This window comes from Hypomesus nipponensis, chromosome 7, assembly GCF_054491055.1.
Source record: "Hypomesus nipponensis isolate SF chromosome 7, ASM5449105v1, whole genome shotgun sequence".
In the NCBI taxonomy this organism is placed as follows: Eukaryota; Metazoa; Chordata; class Actinopteri; order Osmeriformes; family Osmeridae; genus Hypomesus; species Hypomesus nipponensis.
In genome coordinates, this window is record NC_140367.1 from 3961779 (window position 1) to 3977500 (window position 15722).

Here is a 15722-nt window from a genome sequence, read left to right on the forward strand (position 1 = left end):
TCTCATCCCTGTCTCCCCCTCTCATCCCTGTCTCCCTCTCTCATCCCTGTCTCCCCCTCTCATCCCTGTCTCCCTCTTTCATCCCTGTCTCCCTCTCTCATCCGTGTCTCCCCCTCTCATCCCTGTCTCCCCCTCTCATCCCTGTCTCCCTCTTTCATCCCTGTCTCCCCCTCTCATCCCTGTCTCCCCCTCTCATCCTTGTCTCCCCCTCTCATCCCTGTCTCCCCCTCTCATCCCTGTCTCCCCCTCTCATCCCTGTCTCCCCCTCTCATCCCTGTCTCCCCCTCTCATCCCTGTCTCCCCCTCTCATCCCTGTCTCCCCCTCTCATCCCTGTCTCCCTCTTTCATCCCTGTCTCCCCCTCTCATCCCTGTCTCCCCCTCTCATCCCTGTCTCCCCCTCTCATCCCTGTCTCCCTCTCTCATCCCTGTCTCCCCCTCTCATCCCTGTCTCCCTCTCTCATCCCTGTCTCCCCCTCTCATCCCTGTCTCCCCCTCTCATCCCTGTCTCCCTCTCTCATCCCTGTCTCCCCCTCTCATCCCTGTCTCCCTCTCTCCATCCCTCTTCTCTCCTGTGTGTGCCTAATATTTACAGAATGTTGGAAGAACATTGTTTTGTTAGTACCTGTCTCTGGCTGGTTGAGCCCCTCAGGAGAGAACCGACTTCTCTGACAATAAAAAGACCTCGCGATCTCTCCTCAAAGTCCCCAGGTTAGATTTAAACAGATAAAAGCCTGAGACAAACATCTGTCTGTGTGTGTGTGTGTGTGTGTGCTTCCAGGCCGTGTTTCTAAGGACGTTCCCCGCCGTGTACAGCGAGCTGCTGAAGATCTTCACGGTGCGCGAGGTGGCCGGCTTCGTCAGGGAGACTCTGGGCAGCCTGCCCGCCACGGCTCACGCTGACTGCCCCCTGGAGGCCGTGAAGCTGCAGTGCATCTCCAAGACTGTGGACAGCCAGCTGTACATCAACCCAGGTACACACACACACAACCCAGCATTATACACAGCTAAAAATAAGATCACACACAGTCTCGGTAATACACAGCTTCTCGTGACCACCAAGACTCCCTCTCTGGTTAATGATGATGATCGAGGCTGGTAAGTGACATGGGCTGTGTGTTATTAGCGCCTGCAGCAGATAGAGATCCTGCTGCATGATGACACAGGGAGCCAGGCTGACGCACTCGTCATACAGCTGGACCTCATCTGGGCTGAAACACACCCTGGGGTGTCTCTGTGGGTTCTGTAATGTTGCGGTACATGATTATATGTTTTCCTGCGTGTGTGTGTGTGTGTGTGCGTCAGACTCGCGGTGCATCCTGCTCCCAGTGGTCCTGCGTCTCCTCCAGGCCCACATGCAGGAGCAGAGAGACCTGGTCATGTGTGCTCGCATCCTCACCAGCATGCTGTCCCTCATCAGGAAGGACGACGCGGCCGTCACCACGGTGAGCCCGCCGCCGGGGAGCATGGGTAGTGTAGTCAAAGGAAGGGGATTTCTGTGAGGTGTGAATGGTTAGTTGAACTCAGTTAACAGCCAAGGCCCGTTGATCAGATGGTAACACCAGTATCAGATGCCAGAGTAGTGCTTGTAGTGAGTCCAGCATCATGCTGAGTGATGAGGTGCCAGACCTTGGGTGTGTGTGTGGTGTGTGTGTGTGGTGTGTGTGTGTGTGTGTGTGGCCACAGCCAGGCTGAAGGAGCAGCTAGAGTGAAGACTCTCAGCAGGAGACAGAAACACGCACACACACACACACACAGGGTCTGTCTAAGTTAAAGTGACAAGAGGAGCAGCCAGCCAGTCGAACACCGCCTCTCTCTTTATCACTCAGTCCAAGACCAGACTGATCTGTCAGTCCAAGACCAGACTCCCAGTCAGGAGACCAACAGAGACCTCTGCCTCTCCCTGCCTCCCTCCTGCTCTCTCTCTGTCTCTCTGTCTCTCTGTCTCTCTGTCTCTCTGTCTCTCTGTCTCTCTGTCTCTCTCTCTCTCTCTCTCTCTCTCTCTCTCTCACTCTCTTCCTATGCAAATGTCTTCTCCATGTTGTTCATGTCAGCCCTTTATCATGTGTGTGTGTGTGTGTGTGTGTGTGTTTTCAGGAGCCCCTGGTGTCAGAGGAAGTAGATCTGATCGTGGAGAGCCTTCTGGGGGTTCTCCTGAGGACCATACTGGAGATAACCAACAGACCCCAACCTGCGGGTCCTGCCCTCAGACTGCAGTTCCAGGATGTCACTGTGAGTCTCTGTGTGTGTGTGTGCCAGTTAAAATAAAATACAACATCTCACAGTTACAGCTCTATTCTCAGAAAACCCTTTCCAATTCAATTTGACATTTAACCAAAATGTCAGCAGAGCCCAAGGCAGTTAAAGAATTCCCTCACCTTCAAACTGAGATGTTAACACAGTTAAAATTGGGATTGCAAACAGACTTTTACTGTCATGCAATTTAAGTTGGGAGGGATGTCAATTTGTCTGTCTCGCTCTCTCTTCCTCTTCATGTCTCTCTCTCTCTCTCTCTCTCTCTCTCTCAGGGGGAGTTTGTGGCCTGCCTGCTAGCTCTGCTCAGACAGATGAGTGATAAACATTACCTGCAGCTCCTCCAGGCCTTCACCAACAAGGATGACCTGAGGGTACCTCACACACACACACACACACGTATGCAGGGACAAACACACCACTCAAAAAAATAAGTGAATGTCGCTTGTTTCTTACCAACCCTCCTGTGTGTTTGCGTGGCAGGACTTCCTGTTACAGATCTTTACTGTGTTCAGGATCCTGATTCGACCCGAGATGTTTCCCAAAGACTGGACTGTCATGCGATTGGTCACTAACAAGTAAGGACTATTGTAGGAATAGCTTATTCTTTTTGGTTAAACAGAATGTCAGAGTCTAATGATGATAATACTGTCTCTCTCTCTCTCTCTTTCTCTCTCTCTCTCTCTCTCTCTCTCTCTCTCTCTCTCTCTCTCTCTCTCTCTCTCTCTCTCTCTCTCTCTGTCTCTCGATTTCTCTCTCTCTCTCTATTTCTCTCTCCCTCTCTCTCATTCTCTCTCTATCTCTCTCTCTCTCTCTCTCTCAGCGTGATCATTACCACAGTTCTATACCTGTCTGATGCCTTGAGGAACAACTTCCTCAATGACAAGTTTGACTACAAGGTGAGAGACAGAGCGTGGTATCAGGAGTGCGGCTGGAGAGCGCTCCTACTGGAGGAGACCAGGACTCCTAGACCAGTCAAGTCGTTCTAGCATTGTTCCAGATATGTTTGGGAGTGATTCCAGTGTGGTTCTAGAAGGGTTCTGATGCACGCTGTTGTTCCAGATGTGGGATTCCTACTTCTATCTCTCGGTCATCTTCATCAACCAGCCCTGTCTGCAGCTCGAGACCTTCTCTCCCTCCAAAAGGAAGAAGGTTCTGGAGAAGTAAGACACGCACACGCACGCACATTGTGATGTGGTGGAGCTTTTTCTAAGAGTTGTGTCTGTGTGTGAAGGTACGGTGACATGAGGGTGATGATGGGCTGTGAGATCTTCAGCATGTGGCAGAACCTAGGTAAGGATACTGCTGCTCTCTCTCTCTCTCTCTCTCTCTCTCTCTCTCTCTCTGTCTCTGTCTCTGTCTCTGTCTCTGTCTCTGTCTCGCTCTCCTGGAATCCTTCTCTTGTTTTTGTGTCCCTCTTTTTCACCCTCCGCCTCCCTCCTCCAGGCGAACACAAGCTGAACTTCATCCCTGCTCTGATTGGTCCGTTCCTGGAGGTGACGCTGGTGCCCCAGCCCGACCTGAGGAACGTCATGATCCCCATCTTCCACGACATGATGGACTGGGAGCAGCGCCGCAGCGGCAACTTCAAACAGGTAGGGGGCGCTCACACCCAGACCCCCGCTGCCCCCTACAGCCCCAGGACGGCTGGATGGTCTGTGTGTGGGACAGCATGGGGTTCCAGCTGTGTCTGATTGTCTGCTCTGCTACCAGGTGGAAGCCAAGCTGATAGACAAGCTGGACGGTCTGATGTCAGAAGGGAAGGGGGATGAGACCTACAGGGAACTCTTCAACAGCATGTGAGTCTCAGAGAGAGGGGAGAGAGAGGGACCCGGGAATGGATGGACTGACTGACGGATGATTGAATGGATGGATGGATGTTGAAAGTGTTTAGGGTGGATGAAAGGAGGGATGAGGGGGAGTGGTATGTAGTAGAGGTTGATAGTATCCCGGGGTCCTCCTGGTACCTGCCATTTTCACAGTCCTCAACCTCCCTACGTGAGAACACTGTCCAGGTTGGTCGTCCTGCATGGTCCTTGTCGTGCCAGCGTGTGTGTGTGTGTGTGTCCCTGCTTTGCATGTAAGCCTGTCCTACAAGTCCATGCATCAACACAATCACAGTGGCCCCATTCTGTCATACATCAAAGATAAACAATCTCCAGAACGAGGAGATTATAAAGGGTTCTAGAACTAGGGATTGTTCCTGAGTTCTAGACATCAAATATCCATGTTTTCTGTTTGAATCCCTCCCTTGCCATCACATAAACATGTGTACTACTGTACAGTGTGACAACATTTCAGTCATCTAACAGTTATTTAACTGTTAAGTTACGTTGTATATAGATACAAACTACACCATGTTGTGTACACCCCTATATTACAGTTGAACTCTACTGTGACCAGTCAACACAAAAATGAGCTGTTTGCTATTTTTTATTTTCTACATTAGTTTTGCTCCCAGTTGCTAACTAATTAACCCTGACTAACCTGCGTGAGTGTGTGCTGATATTAATCAGATTAATATGAATTTGTTCCGCCTACGCTTCCCTGGAATAGAATCCCTCTGTTTGGTCCGTACCCTAGGTAAGACACACTTCACTCCTGTTCTTCTGTGTGTGTGTGTGTGTGTGTGTGTCCGGGGGGTGTCTGGTAAAACTGTCAGCTACTTCTAACTGAATCAGGCCTGGCAGATAGAAGGACAAGAAAACTGGAATTAAAGATTCTCCCTATCTATCTTTTTTCTCTCTCCCTCTCTCTCTCTCTCTCTCTCTCTCTCTCTCTCTCTCTAGTCTGTTGAAAAAGATTGAGAGGGAGACATGGAGGGAGAGCGGCATCTCGTTGATCGCCACGGTAACACGTTTGATGGAGAGACTGCTGGACTACAGGTGACAATTCGCACATACACACAAATACACACACATACATACCTGTTCTCACACACACACACACCATCTGTCCCACAATGATGCTAAGTGGTCGTGTGTGTGTGTGTGTGTGTGTCAGGGATTGTATGAAGCTGGGTGAGGTGGATGGGAAGAAGATTGGCTGTACCGTCAGTCTGCTGGTGAGTGACATCATCGCTCGCTTCCTGCTGCTCCCTGCTCACAGAAAGAGAGAGAGAGAGACCACTGGTGTGGAAGGGAAACACACTACACATGCATACCTTGTTTTTTCTCTGTCTACAACCCACTTTGTTCTCTCATTGGCTCTCTCCATCCATCCATCTCTCTCGCATTCCCTCTCCATTTCCCCCTCTCTTTCCAGAACTTCTACAAAACAGAGCTGAATAAAGAGGAGATGTACATCCGCTACATCCACAAGCTGCATGACCTGCATCTGAAGGCTCAAAACTACACAGGTAGGATCGACTACAGGGTGCATGGGCATCATAATTGAGTGTGTGTGTGTGTGTGTGTGTATAATGTGTGCATCTTTTTTACATTTACATTTAGTAATTTAGCAGATGCTCTTATCCAGAGCGACTTACAGTAAGTACAGGGACCTTCCCCCTGAGGCAAGTAGAGTGAAATGCCTTGCCCAAGGACACGTCATTTTTTACATGGCAGGGAATCGAACCAGCAAGCTTCTGATTAATAGCCCGATTCCCTAACCGCTCAGCCACCTGACCCTATTATTTTTGAATAAAAATGGTTATGGTGCTTTTGTGTGTGTGTGTGTGTGTGTGTGTGTGTGTGTGTGTGTGTGTGCAGAGGCGTCCTACACCCTCCTGCTGTATGATGAGCTGCTGGAGTGGTCAGAGAGACCGCTCAGAGAGTTTCTCAACTACCCCATGCAGAGTGAATGGCAGCGGAAGGAATACCTGCACCTCACCATCATCCAGAACTTTGACAGGGGCAAGGTGAGTGTCTCTCTCTCTCTCTCTCTCTCTCTCTCTCTGTCTCTCTCTCTCTCTCTCTCTCTCTCTCTCTCTGTCTCTCTCTCTGTCTCTCTTCTCTGTCTTTCTGTCTGTCTCTCTCTCTTCTCTCTCTCTCCCACCCTCTCCCCTATCTCTCTCTCTCTCTCTCTTCTCTGTCTTTCTGTCTGTCTCTCTTCTCTCTCTCTCCCCCCTCTCCCTCTCCCTCTCCCTCTCCCTCTCCCTCTCCCTCTCCCTCTCCCTCTCTCTCTCTCTCTCTCTCTCTCTCTCTCTCTCTCTCTCTCTCTCTCTCTCTCTCTCTGTCTTCTCTGTCTTCTCTGTCTGTCTCTCTGTCTCTCTCTCTCTCTCTCTCTCTCTCTGTCTGTCTGTCTGTCTGTCTGTCTGTCTCTCTCTCTGTCTGTCTCTCTCTCTGTCTCTCTCTCTCTGTCTCTGTCTCTCTCTCTCTCTCTCTCTCTCTCTCTCTCTCTCTCTCTCTCTCTCTCTCTCTCTCTCTCTCTCTCTCTCTCTCTCTCTCTCTCTCTCTCTCTCTCTCTCTCTCTCTCTGTGTTGTCCTCTTCTGTCTACCAGTCACATTCCTCCAGTCTCCTCCAGAGACGACATCATTATGAAAACACTCCATGGTGAAACCCATGTGAATATGTTCAGCGCCTCGCAATTGAAACGGGGCTCTCCAGAATAATAAAAGCGAGTCCTTCTCATTATCCTCTGTCCTGTCTCCGTGTGAATTCACAACCAGCGCCATCTGCCAGCGCTCCCCACCATGGGAGTCCAACACGGCAGGACAGAGAAAGCTTTTCATTTAATTAGCAAGATGGCTGGCTGCAGCACCTGCGTAGAACTGGGGGAGTTCAGACTGGGCTCTGCTGGCAGAACAATACTGCCCCCCGGTGGACAGACCCTGCAGCTACACATCGCCCTGCAGTACTGTGTGTGCTGTCTGCTGTATAAGTGGTTAAAAACAAATCTGTGTGTGTGTCTGCAGTGCTGGGAAAATGGCATTATTCTGTGCAGAGAGCTGGCGGACCAGTATGAATCCTACTACGACTACAGGAACCTCAGCAAGATGAGGGTTAGTGTCGCCGCCCCCCCCCCCCCCACACACACACACACACACAGACACACACACAAAGACCTTCAATCATACCAACACTCGTCCAAAAACACTCATCTTCTCTGAGTGAAGTCAAGTGAGGTTCAGTCCACCAGGACAGCAACTCACTCTCCCTGTGTGCCCCCTGTGTGTCCCCTGGTTTCCCCCTGTGTGTCCCCTGGTTTCCCCCTGTGTGTCCCCTGGTTTCCCCCTGTGTGTCCCCTGGTTTCCCCCTGGTTTCCCCCTGTGTGTCCCCTGGTTTCCCCCTGTGTGTCCCCTGGTTTCCCCCTGTGTGTCCCCTGGTTTCCCCCTGTGTGTCCCCTGGTTTCCCCCTGTGTGTCCCCTGGTTTCCCCCTGTGTGTCCCCTGGTTTCCCCCTGTGTGTCCCCTGGTTTCCCCCTGTGTGTCCCCTGGTTTCCCCCTGTGTGTCCCCTGACCAGATGATGGAGGCTTCTCTCTACGACAAGATCATGGACCAGCAGCGCCTGGAGCCAGAGTTCTTCAGGGTGGGCTTCTACGGCAAGAAGTTCCCCTTCTTCCTGAGGGTGAGCCCCTTTGTCTCAGGGCTGAGGACCGTCCTGGAAGTTCATCCGGCAGTAGCCTTGGTTGTCCACTAGGTGTCAGTCTAACACTGCAGGGCTGTGTGTTCTGCTTGTGCGCGTGATGCTGCAGAATAAGGAGTTTGTGTGTCGTGGCCATGACTACGAGCGCCTGGAGGCTTTTCAGCAGAGGATGCTGAACGAGTTCCCCCACGCCATCGCTATGCAACACGTTAACCAGCCAGACCAGAACATTTACCAGGCTGAGGCGCAGTGTATCCTTAACACACACCTCCAGGCACACACACGCACACATGTCCATCCATCCAGACCTACACACATATCCATCCATTCATACCTATGCACACACACACACACACACAGGCATCCACACACACATATTCTCGAATGCAGTGTGTGTTGTGTGTATGGCTTTGTCTGTGTTTGTTCCCCTGTTGGGCCGGCTCCTTGACCCGCCCACGCCTCCAGACCTGCAGATCTACGCCGTGAGTCCCATCCCAGAGAGCCAGGACGTGCTGCAGAGAGACGGCGTCCCTGACAACATCAAGAGCTTCTACAAGGTCAACCACATCTGGAGGTTCCGCTACGACCGCCCCTTCCACAAGGGCACCAAGGACAAGGAGAACGAGTTCAAGGTGAACCACACACACCAGGAAGAGGAGACACACACCTGGATGAAGGGGGACTCTCACACACACACATCCAAAACATATGCACTAATCCCTCACACTCTCCTTACCACCTCTCTTTCCATTTAATGATCTGTTCTTCTGTTGTTTAATGTTTAAACCCCCGCCTCATTGTCCCTCTCTCTTACATCGATTGCTTTCTCTATACTGTCTCTCTTTGTCTCTCTCTTCCTCCCCCTCTCCCTCTCTCCCCCTCTCCCTCTCTCTCTCTCTTGATTTCGCTCTGACTCTCTCTCTCTCACTCAGTTCTTTGTCTCTTTCTCTCTCTATTGATTGAAGCTGTGTGGGCAGTCTTGGAGTTGGCTAGGGCATCATTCCCCCATGCAAGCTGAACAGAGATGAATTATGTCTTGTGACTCTAGTGTGGCTAATTAAACTCAGGGGCCAGGAGACCTGGCCTGGCGCACTCAGCTTCGCCCTGCTCAAATACCTTCTCCCCCTGCACGCGCACACACACACACACACGTGCATGCCTGCTCACACAGTCCAAGCAGCTATGCACACCTTTTGTAATGGTCGGTAAGAGTCAGTAAAAACTGTGTGTGTGTGTGTGTGTGTGTCACAGAGCCTGTGGGTGGAGAGGACCACACTGACCCTGGTCCAAAGCCTGCCAGGAATCTCCCGCTGGTTCGAGGTGGAGAAGAGGGAGTTGGTGAGAGACAACTGTCTGTACTAACCCTGAGTAGGGTCTGTACTAACCCTGAGTAGGGTCTGTACTAACCCTGAGTAGGGTCTGTACTAACCCTGAGTAGTGTCTGTACTAACCCTGAGTAGGGTCTGTACTAACCCTGAGTAGGGTCTGTACTAACCCTGAGTAGTGTCTGTACTAACCCTGAGTAGGGTCTGTACTAACCCTGAGTAGTGTCTGTACTAACCCTGAGTAGTGTCTGTACTAACCCTGAGTAGTGTCTGTACTAACCCTGAGTAGGGTCTGTACTAACCCTGAGTAGGGTCTGTACTAACCCTGAGTAGGGTCTGTACTAACCCTGAGTAGTGTCTGTACTAACCCTGAGTAGTGTCTGTACTAACCCTGAGTAGGGTCTGTACTAACCCTGAGTAGTGTCTGTACTAACCCTGAGTAGTGTCTGTACTAACCCTGAGTAGGGTCTGTACTAACCCTGAGTAGGGTCTGTACTAACCCTGAGTAGTGTCTGTACTAACCCTGAGTAGGGTCTGTACTAACCCTGAGTAGGGTCTGTACTAACCCTGAGTAGTGTCTGTACTAACCCTGAGTAGGGTCTGTACTAACCCTGAGTAGGGTCTGTACTAACCCTGAGTAGTGTCTGTACTAACCCTGAGTAGTGGCTGTGCTAACCCTGAGTAGTGTCTGTACTAACCCTGAGCAGTGGCTGTGCTACCCCTCCTGTGCTACCCCTCCTGTGCTAACCCTTCTGTGCTAACCCTTCTGTGCTATCCCTTCTGTGCTAACATCTGCATTTAGCACCCGAGGAGGAATGTTGCAGACCCCTCAAGGTTAAAGCTGTACATGAAAGTGTGTGTGTGATTGTTTAACAGGTACTGTACGTGTGTGTGTGTGTGTGTGTGTTGTGTGTGAGTTTCCTAATGCTGTTCTCCTGCATGGTCTGCAGGTGGAGGTCAGTCCGCTGGAGAACGCCATTGAGGTGATCGAGAACAAGAACCAGCAGCTCAGGACCCTGATCGCCCAGTGCCAGAGCCGGCAGATGCAGAACATCAACCCCCTCACCATGTGTCTGAACGGGGTGATCGACGCAGCCGTTAACGGGGGTCTGGCCAGATACCAAGAGGTAGGGCTTACACACCCTCTGGTATGAGATCCATGTGAATGTTCAAACTGCGTTGTGTGTGTGTGTGTGTGTATGAGTGTATGTGTCCAAGGATTATGTGCCAGGCTTAGAATGGCCTTCAGACATTTCCTCCAATTCAAAAGATCATTCATAGCAGTCAAGCAATTATCCGTTTTTTCCTCAACCTGAAACTGTCATTTAGTTTCCTTCTCACTGCAGTCTGGTCTCTTTGGTCTGGTTCCTGGCGTGAGACAGAACCGCCTGCTTCTCACAGTCGTTCCCACAGGAGGAGGAGGTGTGTGTGTGAGTGTGTGTGTGTGTGTGTCTGAGGAGAACAGCAGCGAGCTGGAGTTCTCTCTGCTGTGTCTCTGCAGTGGTGCGCCTCTGGTGTGGGCACGCTCAGTGTGCACACAGGTTGCCCAGATGTCAGTCCTAGATATGAGTTCTGTTTACGAGTGTGTGTGTGTGCTTATGAATGTGTGTGTGTGTGTGTTTGTTTAGCGGTGGCCTGTTTGAAGCAGAATTGCACATCTTGCTCCTTTGAGCTCTCATCTCTCTCTGTCTCTTTTGAGATAGACCCCAGCGTCCTCTACAAGGCTGAACACAACATTGATCTTTATGATTCTCTATCCTCTCCTCTCCTCTCCCCCCCCGCCCTCTCTCTCTCTCTCTCTCTCTCTCTCTCTCTCTCTATCTCTCGCTCTCTCCCTCTCTCTCTTTGTGTGTCTCTCTCTGGAAGATTCTCTCGCTGTATATTTCTACAGTTTATTGTGATGTAGATTCAAAGCAAGCGTCTCTAATCAGCATGCACACTGAGGGAATAGGTGGTGAGTGTGTACGTGTGTGTGACCCTGATTCTGAGTGTGTTTGTTGCGTTGTACCCTTATAAGAGGCGCCGTACGTACAGACGGATGAATAGTAGGCCTGGTCTGCTCACAGTAGAGAGCCAGTGGAAGCACACGAGTAACTGCCGCAGCAGATAACCCTTTGTTGCTGGATTTGAATGAATGATTTGTGAAGTTTGTTTATGATAAGGCGTGTGTAAGAGAGATGGGAGGTTCTTGTAGGCCTCCCCCTGTACTGAGAGAGAGCAGTCCAGTTAGTAGCGGATGTTGCTTCCTCGGTTTGTCCTCTGCCTGAGACAAGTGTGTGTGTGTGTTCCTGCAGGCGTTTTTCGTGAAGGACTACATGATGAATCACCCTGAGGATGGGGATAAGATTGGGAGACTAAGAGAGCTCATGTTTGAACAGGTGAGTTGAGACCTCCAGACCTCCACAAGCCCCCAGACCGTCTCACGTCCCCTCCCACGTGACCGTCTCACGTCACCCGTCCCCCGCGAGTTGTGAGCTGAAGCATCACAACTCACCCTGCCTCACACATGAACACCACTCAGGAGAAACCATGCGTGCATCAATGGAACAGATGGGTGGCGTAGACAAAGGCCATCGCAGAAATGTTCTTAATACAGCCACAGGGGAGCGTGTCTGCAGCACAGCCATTAAATATGGATGTTGACTAATGTCTGTTCCTCTGTGTGTGTGTGTGTCTCCTCCAGGCTCACATTCTGGAGTACGGTTTGGCCGTGCATGAGAAGTACGTTCCTCAGGACATGAGACCTCTGCATAAGAAGCTGCTGGACCAGTTCCACCTCATGAAGTCCAGCCTGGGAATACAGGTAGGGGCGTGGTGGCGGGAGGGGCTTAGCGGTGGGGAGGGGGGTGTAGCAGGCATGGGGGAGTGAGGGGGGGAGGGGCGAAGCTCTAGAGAAACATGCAATCGCAGCGTGGTTATTATCTAGGTTTCCCTCGATAATGATGTTGTCTGGATGGCGTAGTGTTGGTGACGATCGTGATGAGTTGGAATGCAGGACCAGTCCCTAGACTCAGGTTTCCATGAGTACGGTAACACCCAGCTACCTACCCAGCGAGCCTGATTCTCTCAGCAGCAAGCTGTCTCTCATTAAAACCCTGTCTTCATCAGGCTCGTGCCTCAATCCTCCATGTGAGTCTAAACAGCTCTGTGCTCACGCCAGCTCTCCTCCTCTCGTCCAATCCCTCCTCAGGAGTTTCCCGCCTATGTGCGCTCCAGTCCTGTGCACTTCACCAACGGAAGCCCCCGGACGTGCAGGACCTCTGTGCCAAACATCATCAGCCCAGACGGAGGACGACTGGCATCCAGACGCAGGTGAGCACCAGCTGGCCCTCTTTCTCTCTCTCTGTCTCTCTCTCTCTCTCTCTCTCTCTCTCTCAATCTCGCTCTCTGTCTCTCTCTCTCTGTCTCTCTCTCTCTCTCTCTCTGTCTCTCTCTCTCTGTCTCTCTCTCTGTCTCTCTCTCTGTCTATCTCTCTGTCTATCTCTCTGTCTCTCTCTCGATCTCGCTCTCTATCTCTCTCTTTCTCTCTCTTACTCCCTCGGTATCTCATTTTCTAATTTGGATCTCTTCCTCCCTGATGAACACACCTCCCCGTTCTCCTCCTCCTCCTCCTCCTCCTCCTCCTCCTCCTCCTCCTCTCCTCCTCCTCTCCTCTCCCTCTCCTCGTCCTCTCCTCCTCCTCTCCTCTCCCTCTCCTCGTCCTTCTCTCCTCCTCCTCCTCTCCTCCTCCTCCTCCTACTGTCTCTCCCTGGTGGCACCCCATATGGCCGTAGGTGGGCAGACTGGCACTCACAGTGAGATCTCAGTGTGTTTGCTGCCAACGCTGTGTGTGTGTGTGTGTGTGTGTGTGTGTGTGTGTGTGTGTGTGTGTGTGTGTGTGTGTGTGTGAGTGTGAGAGAGAGATGTCCTGATGTGCTCAGTCACCCTAACACTCTCAACGTGTAACATCCCTCCTCCTCTATAAACGATAAGAAGTACACAGGGGTGCAAACCCATCACACACACACAGGCACACAAGCAACACACACACAGCCCAGACCACACACAGCTGAGCCTCCCGCTGGTCTCCCTCTCCCCCTCTCTCCCTCTCTCCCTCTCTCCCTCTCTCCGTCCCTCCCTCCCTCTCTCCCTCTCTCCCTCTCTCCTTCCCTCTCTCCCTCTCTCCCTTTCTCCCTCCCTCTCTCCCTTTCTCCCTCTCTCCCGTTCTCCCTCTCTCCCTCTCCCCCTCTCTCTCTCTCTCTCTCCCTCCCTCCCTCCCACCGTGTGGTGAATCTACGCTCCAGTACACTGTGTGCCATCAGCACTCAGTGGCTCACAGTTGCAGCATGGCTTGGCTACAGTCGTGATTTAGCAGGAATATTCTCCCAAATCCCATAAATATGTTGTCCTATTAAAGACACACTCACATATTTGTATGCCATATGTCTGACAAATTCTCCAAACTGACTTTTTATCCTTTGTTGTCCTTTGTGTATTTATCTGTGTGTGTGTGTGTGTGTGTGTTTGTCTCTGTGTGTGTGTGTGTGTGTTTGTCTCTGTGTGTGTGTGGTAAGTCCTCTCAGTTACCCTGCTGTGAACCGCTACTCCTCGTCCTCACTGTCATCTCAGGCCTCCAATGAAGTGAGCAACATCACCGGCCAGTCTGAAAGCTCTGACGAAGTCTTCAACATGCAGGTACTCACACACACACACACACACACACACACACACACACACACACACACACACACTCCCTGATCTCCTGACAGGCCCAGTCACTCTTCTCTCTTTCATCCTTCATTGCTCCTCCCTCTCTTACTCCTCCTATACCTTACCAACCCTCTACCTACCTACTTTTTCCAGATGCCTTTTGAGCTACAGTAGCAGATTGAGAGCTCTGCCCTGTATTCACGCTCTCCGTCCTTACCCCTGGCTCGGTCTCTACCTTCATTGTACTCTGTCACTTGTATTCCCTCAGTCTGGTTCTCTCTGTCCGTTTTTCCCATCCTCTCCATGATTCTCTTCTCTTTCAATTCTGTTATTTTTTTCTCCCTCCCTCCATTCCCCACGTGGCTCGTGCCGCAGAGCAAATTGTCACGATGATATCAAATCAGACAGAATTCCTCAGAAACAGCCGGAACCCACTCGAGACAGAGAAAACTAGATCTGCCAACACAGGACTCAGCCACTACCTGGTGACAGCCTGCCATCCACACACATACACACACAGGGGCTGCAGTTGCGTTGTTGTGGTTGTCTTTGACGTTGTTGTCGCGTACTGTCATTGTCTCCTGCAGCCCAGCCCATCGACCTCAAGCCTCAGCTCGAATCACTCCGCCTCCCCCAACGTGACCAGCTCCGCCCCCTCCAGCGCCAGAGGTGAGAGAGAGAGAGAGAGAGAGAGAGAGAGAGAGAGAGAGAGAGAGAGAGAGAGAGAGAGAGAGAGAGAGAGAGAGAGAGAGAGAGAGAGGGAGAGGGAGAGGGAGAGGGAGAGGGAGAGGGTAAATATGGTGGATAGAGCGGGGGTGGATGGAATGATACGAGAGAGAGAGTAAGCGGGAAAGAGAGGGGGTTGAAGGAGCGAGGGATTCGGAACAGAGAGAGTGAGAATGAGCACACTAGAGTGAAGATGGAAAGTGTCCGTAGCGGTATACATTCCTCTTGGGCCCGCAAACCAGCTGACCAGAACGTAGGAGCCAATCATCACGCAGAATCCCTGGCGTGTGACCATCGCCTCACCCCCTCCGCCCCCCCCATCTCTCCTCTCACTCTCCCCCGTGTTTGAGACTGATGCACATCATAAAGAGAGGAATATATGGAGACATTTATGGAAGCCTATACACTGTTCTTGGCAGATGCCAGCTAGCCCAGGGAGCCCTGTAAATGACCTCTGTCTCGGTGTAAAGCCAGAGGAGAATTACAGCTAGCAGACGCCTCGTAACGTGCCCATCTCCTAGTCATATCGGCTCCATCCCAAAGCTATCTCATCCTAATGGAGGACGATCTATAGCTAGTCTGCAAGCTGTAAATGCAGGGCTGTGCAGTGTGTGTGTGTGTGTGTGTGTGTGTGTGTGTGTGTGTGTGTGTGTGTGTAACGGTGTTTGTTTGCCTGTCTGTCTAGCTCCTGCACTGTGTGTTGTCCCCTCCGGCTGTGTGGCAGATAGGGGGATGAGACTGGGTCATTTGTCATGTCTGGAAGTTAGCCAGCTGAAAGAAAAAAAGGATTGAGGGAGAAGAGAAAGAGAGAGATTGTTTTGTTTTTTTGTCATTTCGTTTATTCAGTTAATGGTGTGAGGAATGCACATTGATCAACAGATTTTTTTCTCGTTGTGTGTTTTGACTGTATGTATCTCATGCCTTTGACATCTTCCCCCCCCCCCCCTTCCTTTTAGGCTCTCCCCAACTGGCAGACAAACACAAACATTCCAGGGAGAACTCCTGCCTCTCTCCACGAGAAAGACCTGTCAGTGCCATCTACCCCAACCCCCTGGAACCTGCACAGGTGCGTCTCAGTCTACACACACACACACACACACACACCTGTATGAACAAGCGCACATTGTGCACACATACCTAAGCTTGACATCAGGACACGTAACCCAGCTAGGTTTCTGCTGTTCTTGATTGTCTAGCAGCGAACA

At 51.3% G+C, this 15722-nt stretch overlaps 1 protein-coding gene across 1 annotated transcript in view; it reads left to right on the plus strand.

Moving 5' to 3' along the window:
• dock4b (dedicator of cytokinesis 4b) overlaps positions 1-15722 on the plus strand; it is a 75132-nt gene that overhangs the window by 52719 nt on the left and 6691 nt on the right. The window contains exons 23-49 of the mRNA XM_084701617.1: positions 780-972; positions 1304-1443; positions 2096-2230; positions 2527-2625; positions 2735-2829; positions 3075-3150; positions 3314-3414; positions 3486-3544; positions 3698-3846; positions 3965-4050; positions 5041-5136; positions 5255-5315; positions 5516-5609; positions 5962-6110; positions 7108-7194; positions 7655-7759; positions 7887-8028; positions 8243-8409; positions 9029-9115; positions 10053-10229; positions 11397-11480; positions 11786-11905; positions 12293-12414; positions 13656-13776; positions 14379-14460; positions 15474-15583; positions 15714-15722. The exon at positions 15714-15722 is cut by the window's right edge and continues 67 nt beyond it. Of these exons, the coding sequence (XP_084557743.1) occupies positions 780-972; positions 1304-1443; positions 2096-2230; positions 2527-2625; positions 2735-2829; positions 3075-3150; positions 3314-3414; positions 3486-3544; positions 3698-3846; positions 3965-4050; positions 5041-5136; positions 5255-5315; positions 5516-5609; positions 5962-6110; positions 7108-7194; positions 7655-7759; positions 7887-8028; positions 8243-8409; positions 9029-9115; positions 10053-10229; positions 11397-11480; positions 11786-11905; positions 12293-12414; positions 13656-13776; positions 14379-14460; positions 15474-15583; positions 15714-15722 (2946 nt within the window). The remainder of the gene's footprint in view (positions 1-779; positions 973-1303; positions 1444-2095; positions 2231-2526; positions 2626-2734; positions 2830-3074; positions 3151-3313; positions 3415-3485; positions 3545-3697; positions 3847-3964; positions 4051-5040; positions 5137-5254; positions 5316-5515; positions 5610-5961; positions 6111-7107; positions 7195-7654; positions 7760-7886; positions 8029-8242; positions 8410-9028; positions 9116-10052; positions 10230-11396; positions 11481-11785; positions 11906-12292; positions 12415-13655; positions 13777-14378; positions 14461-15473; positions 15584-15713) is intronic.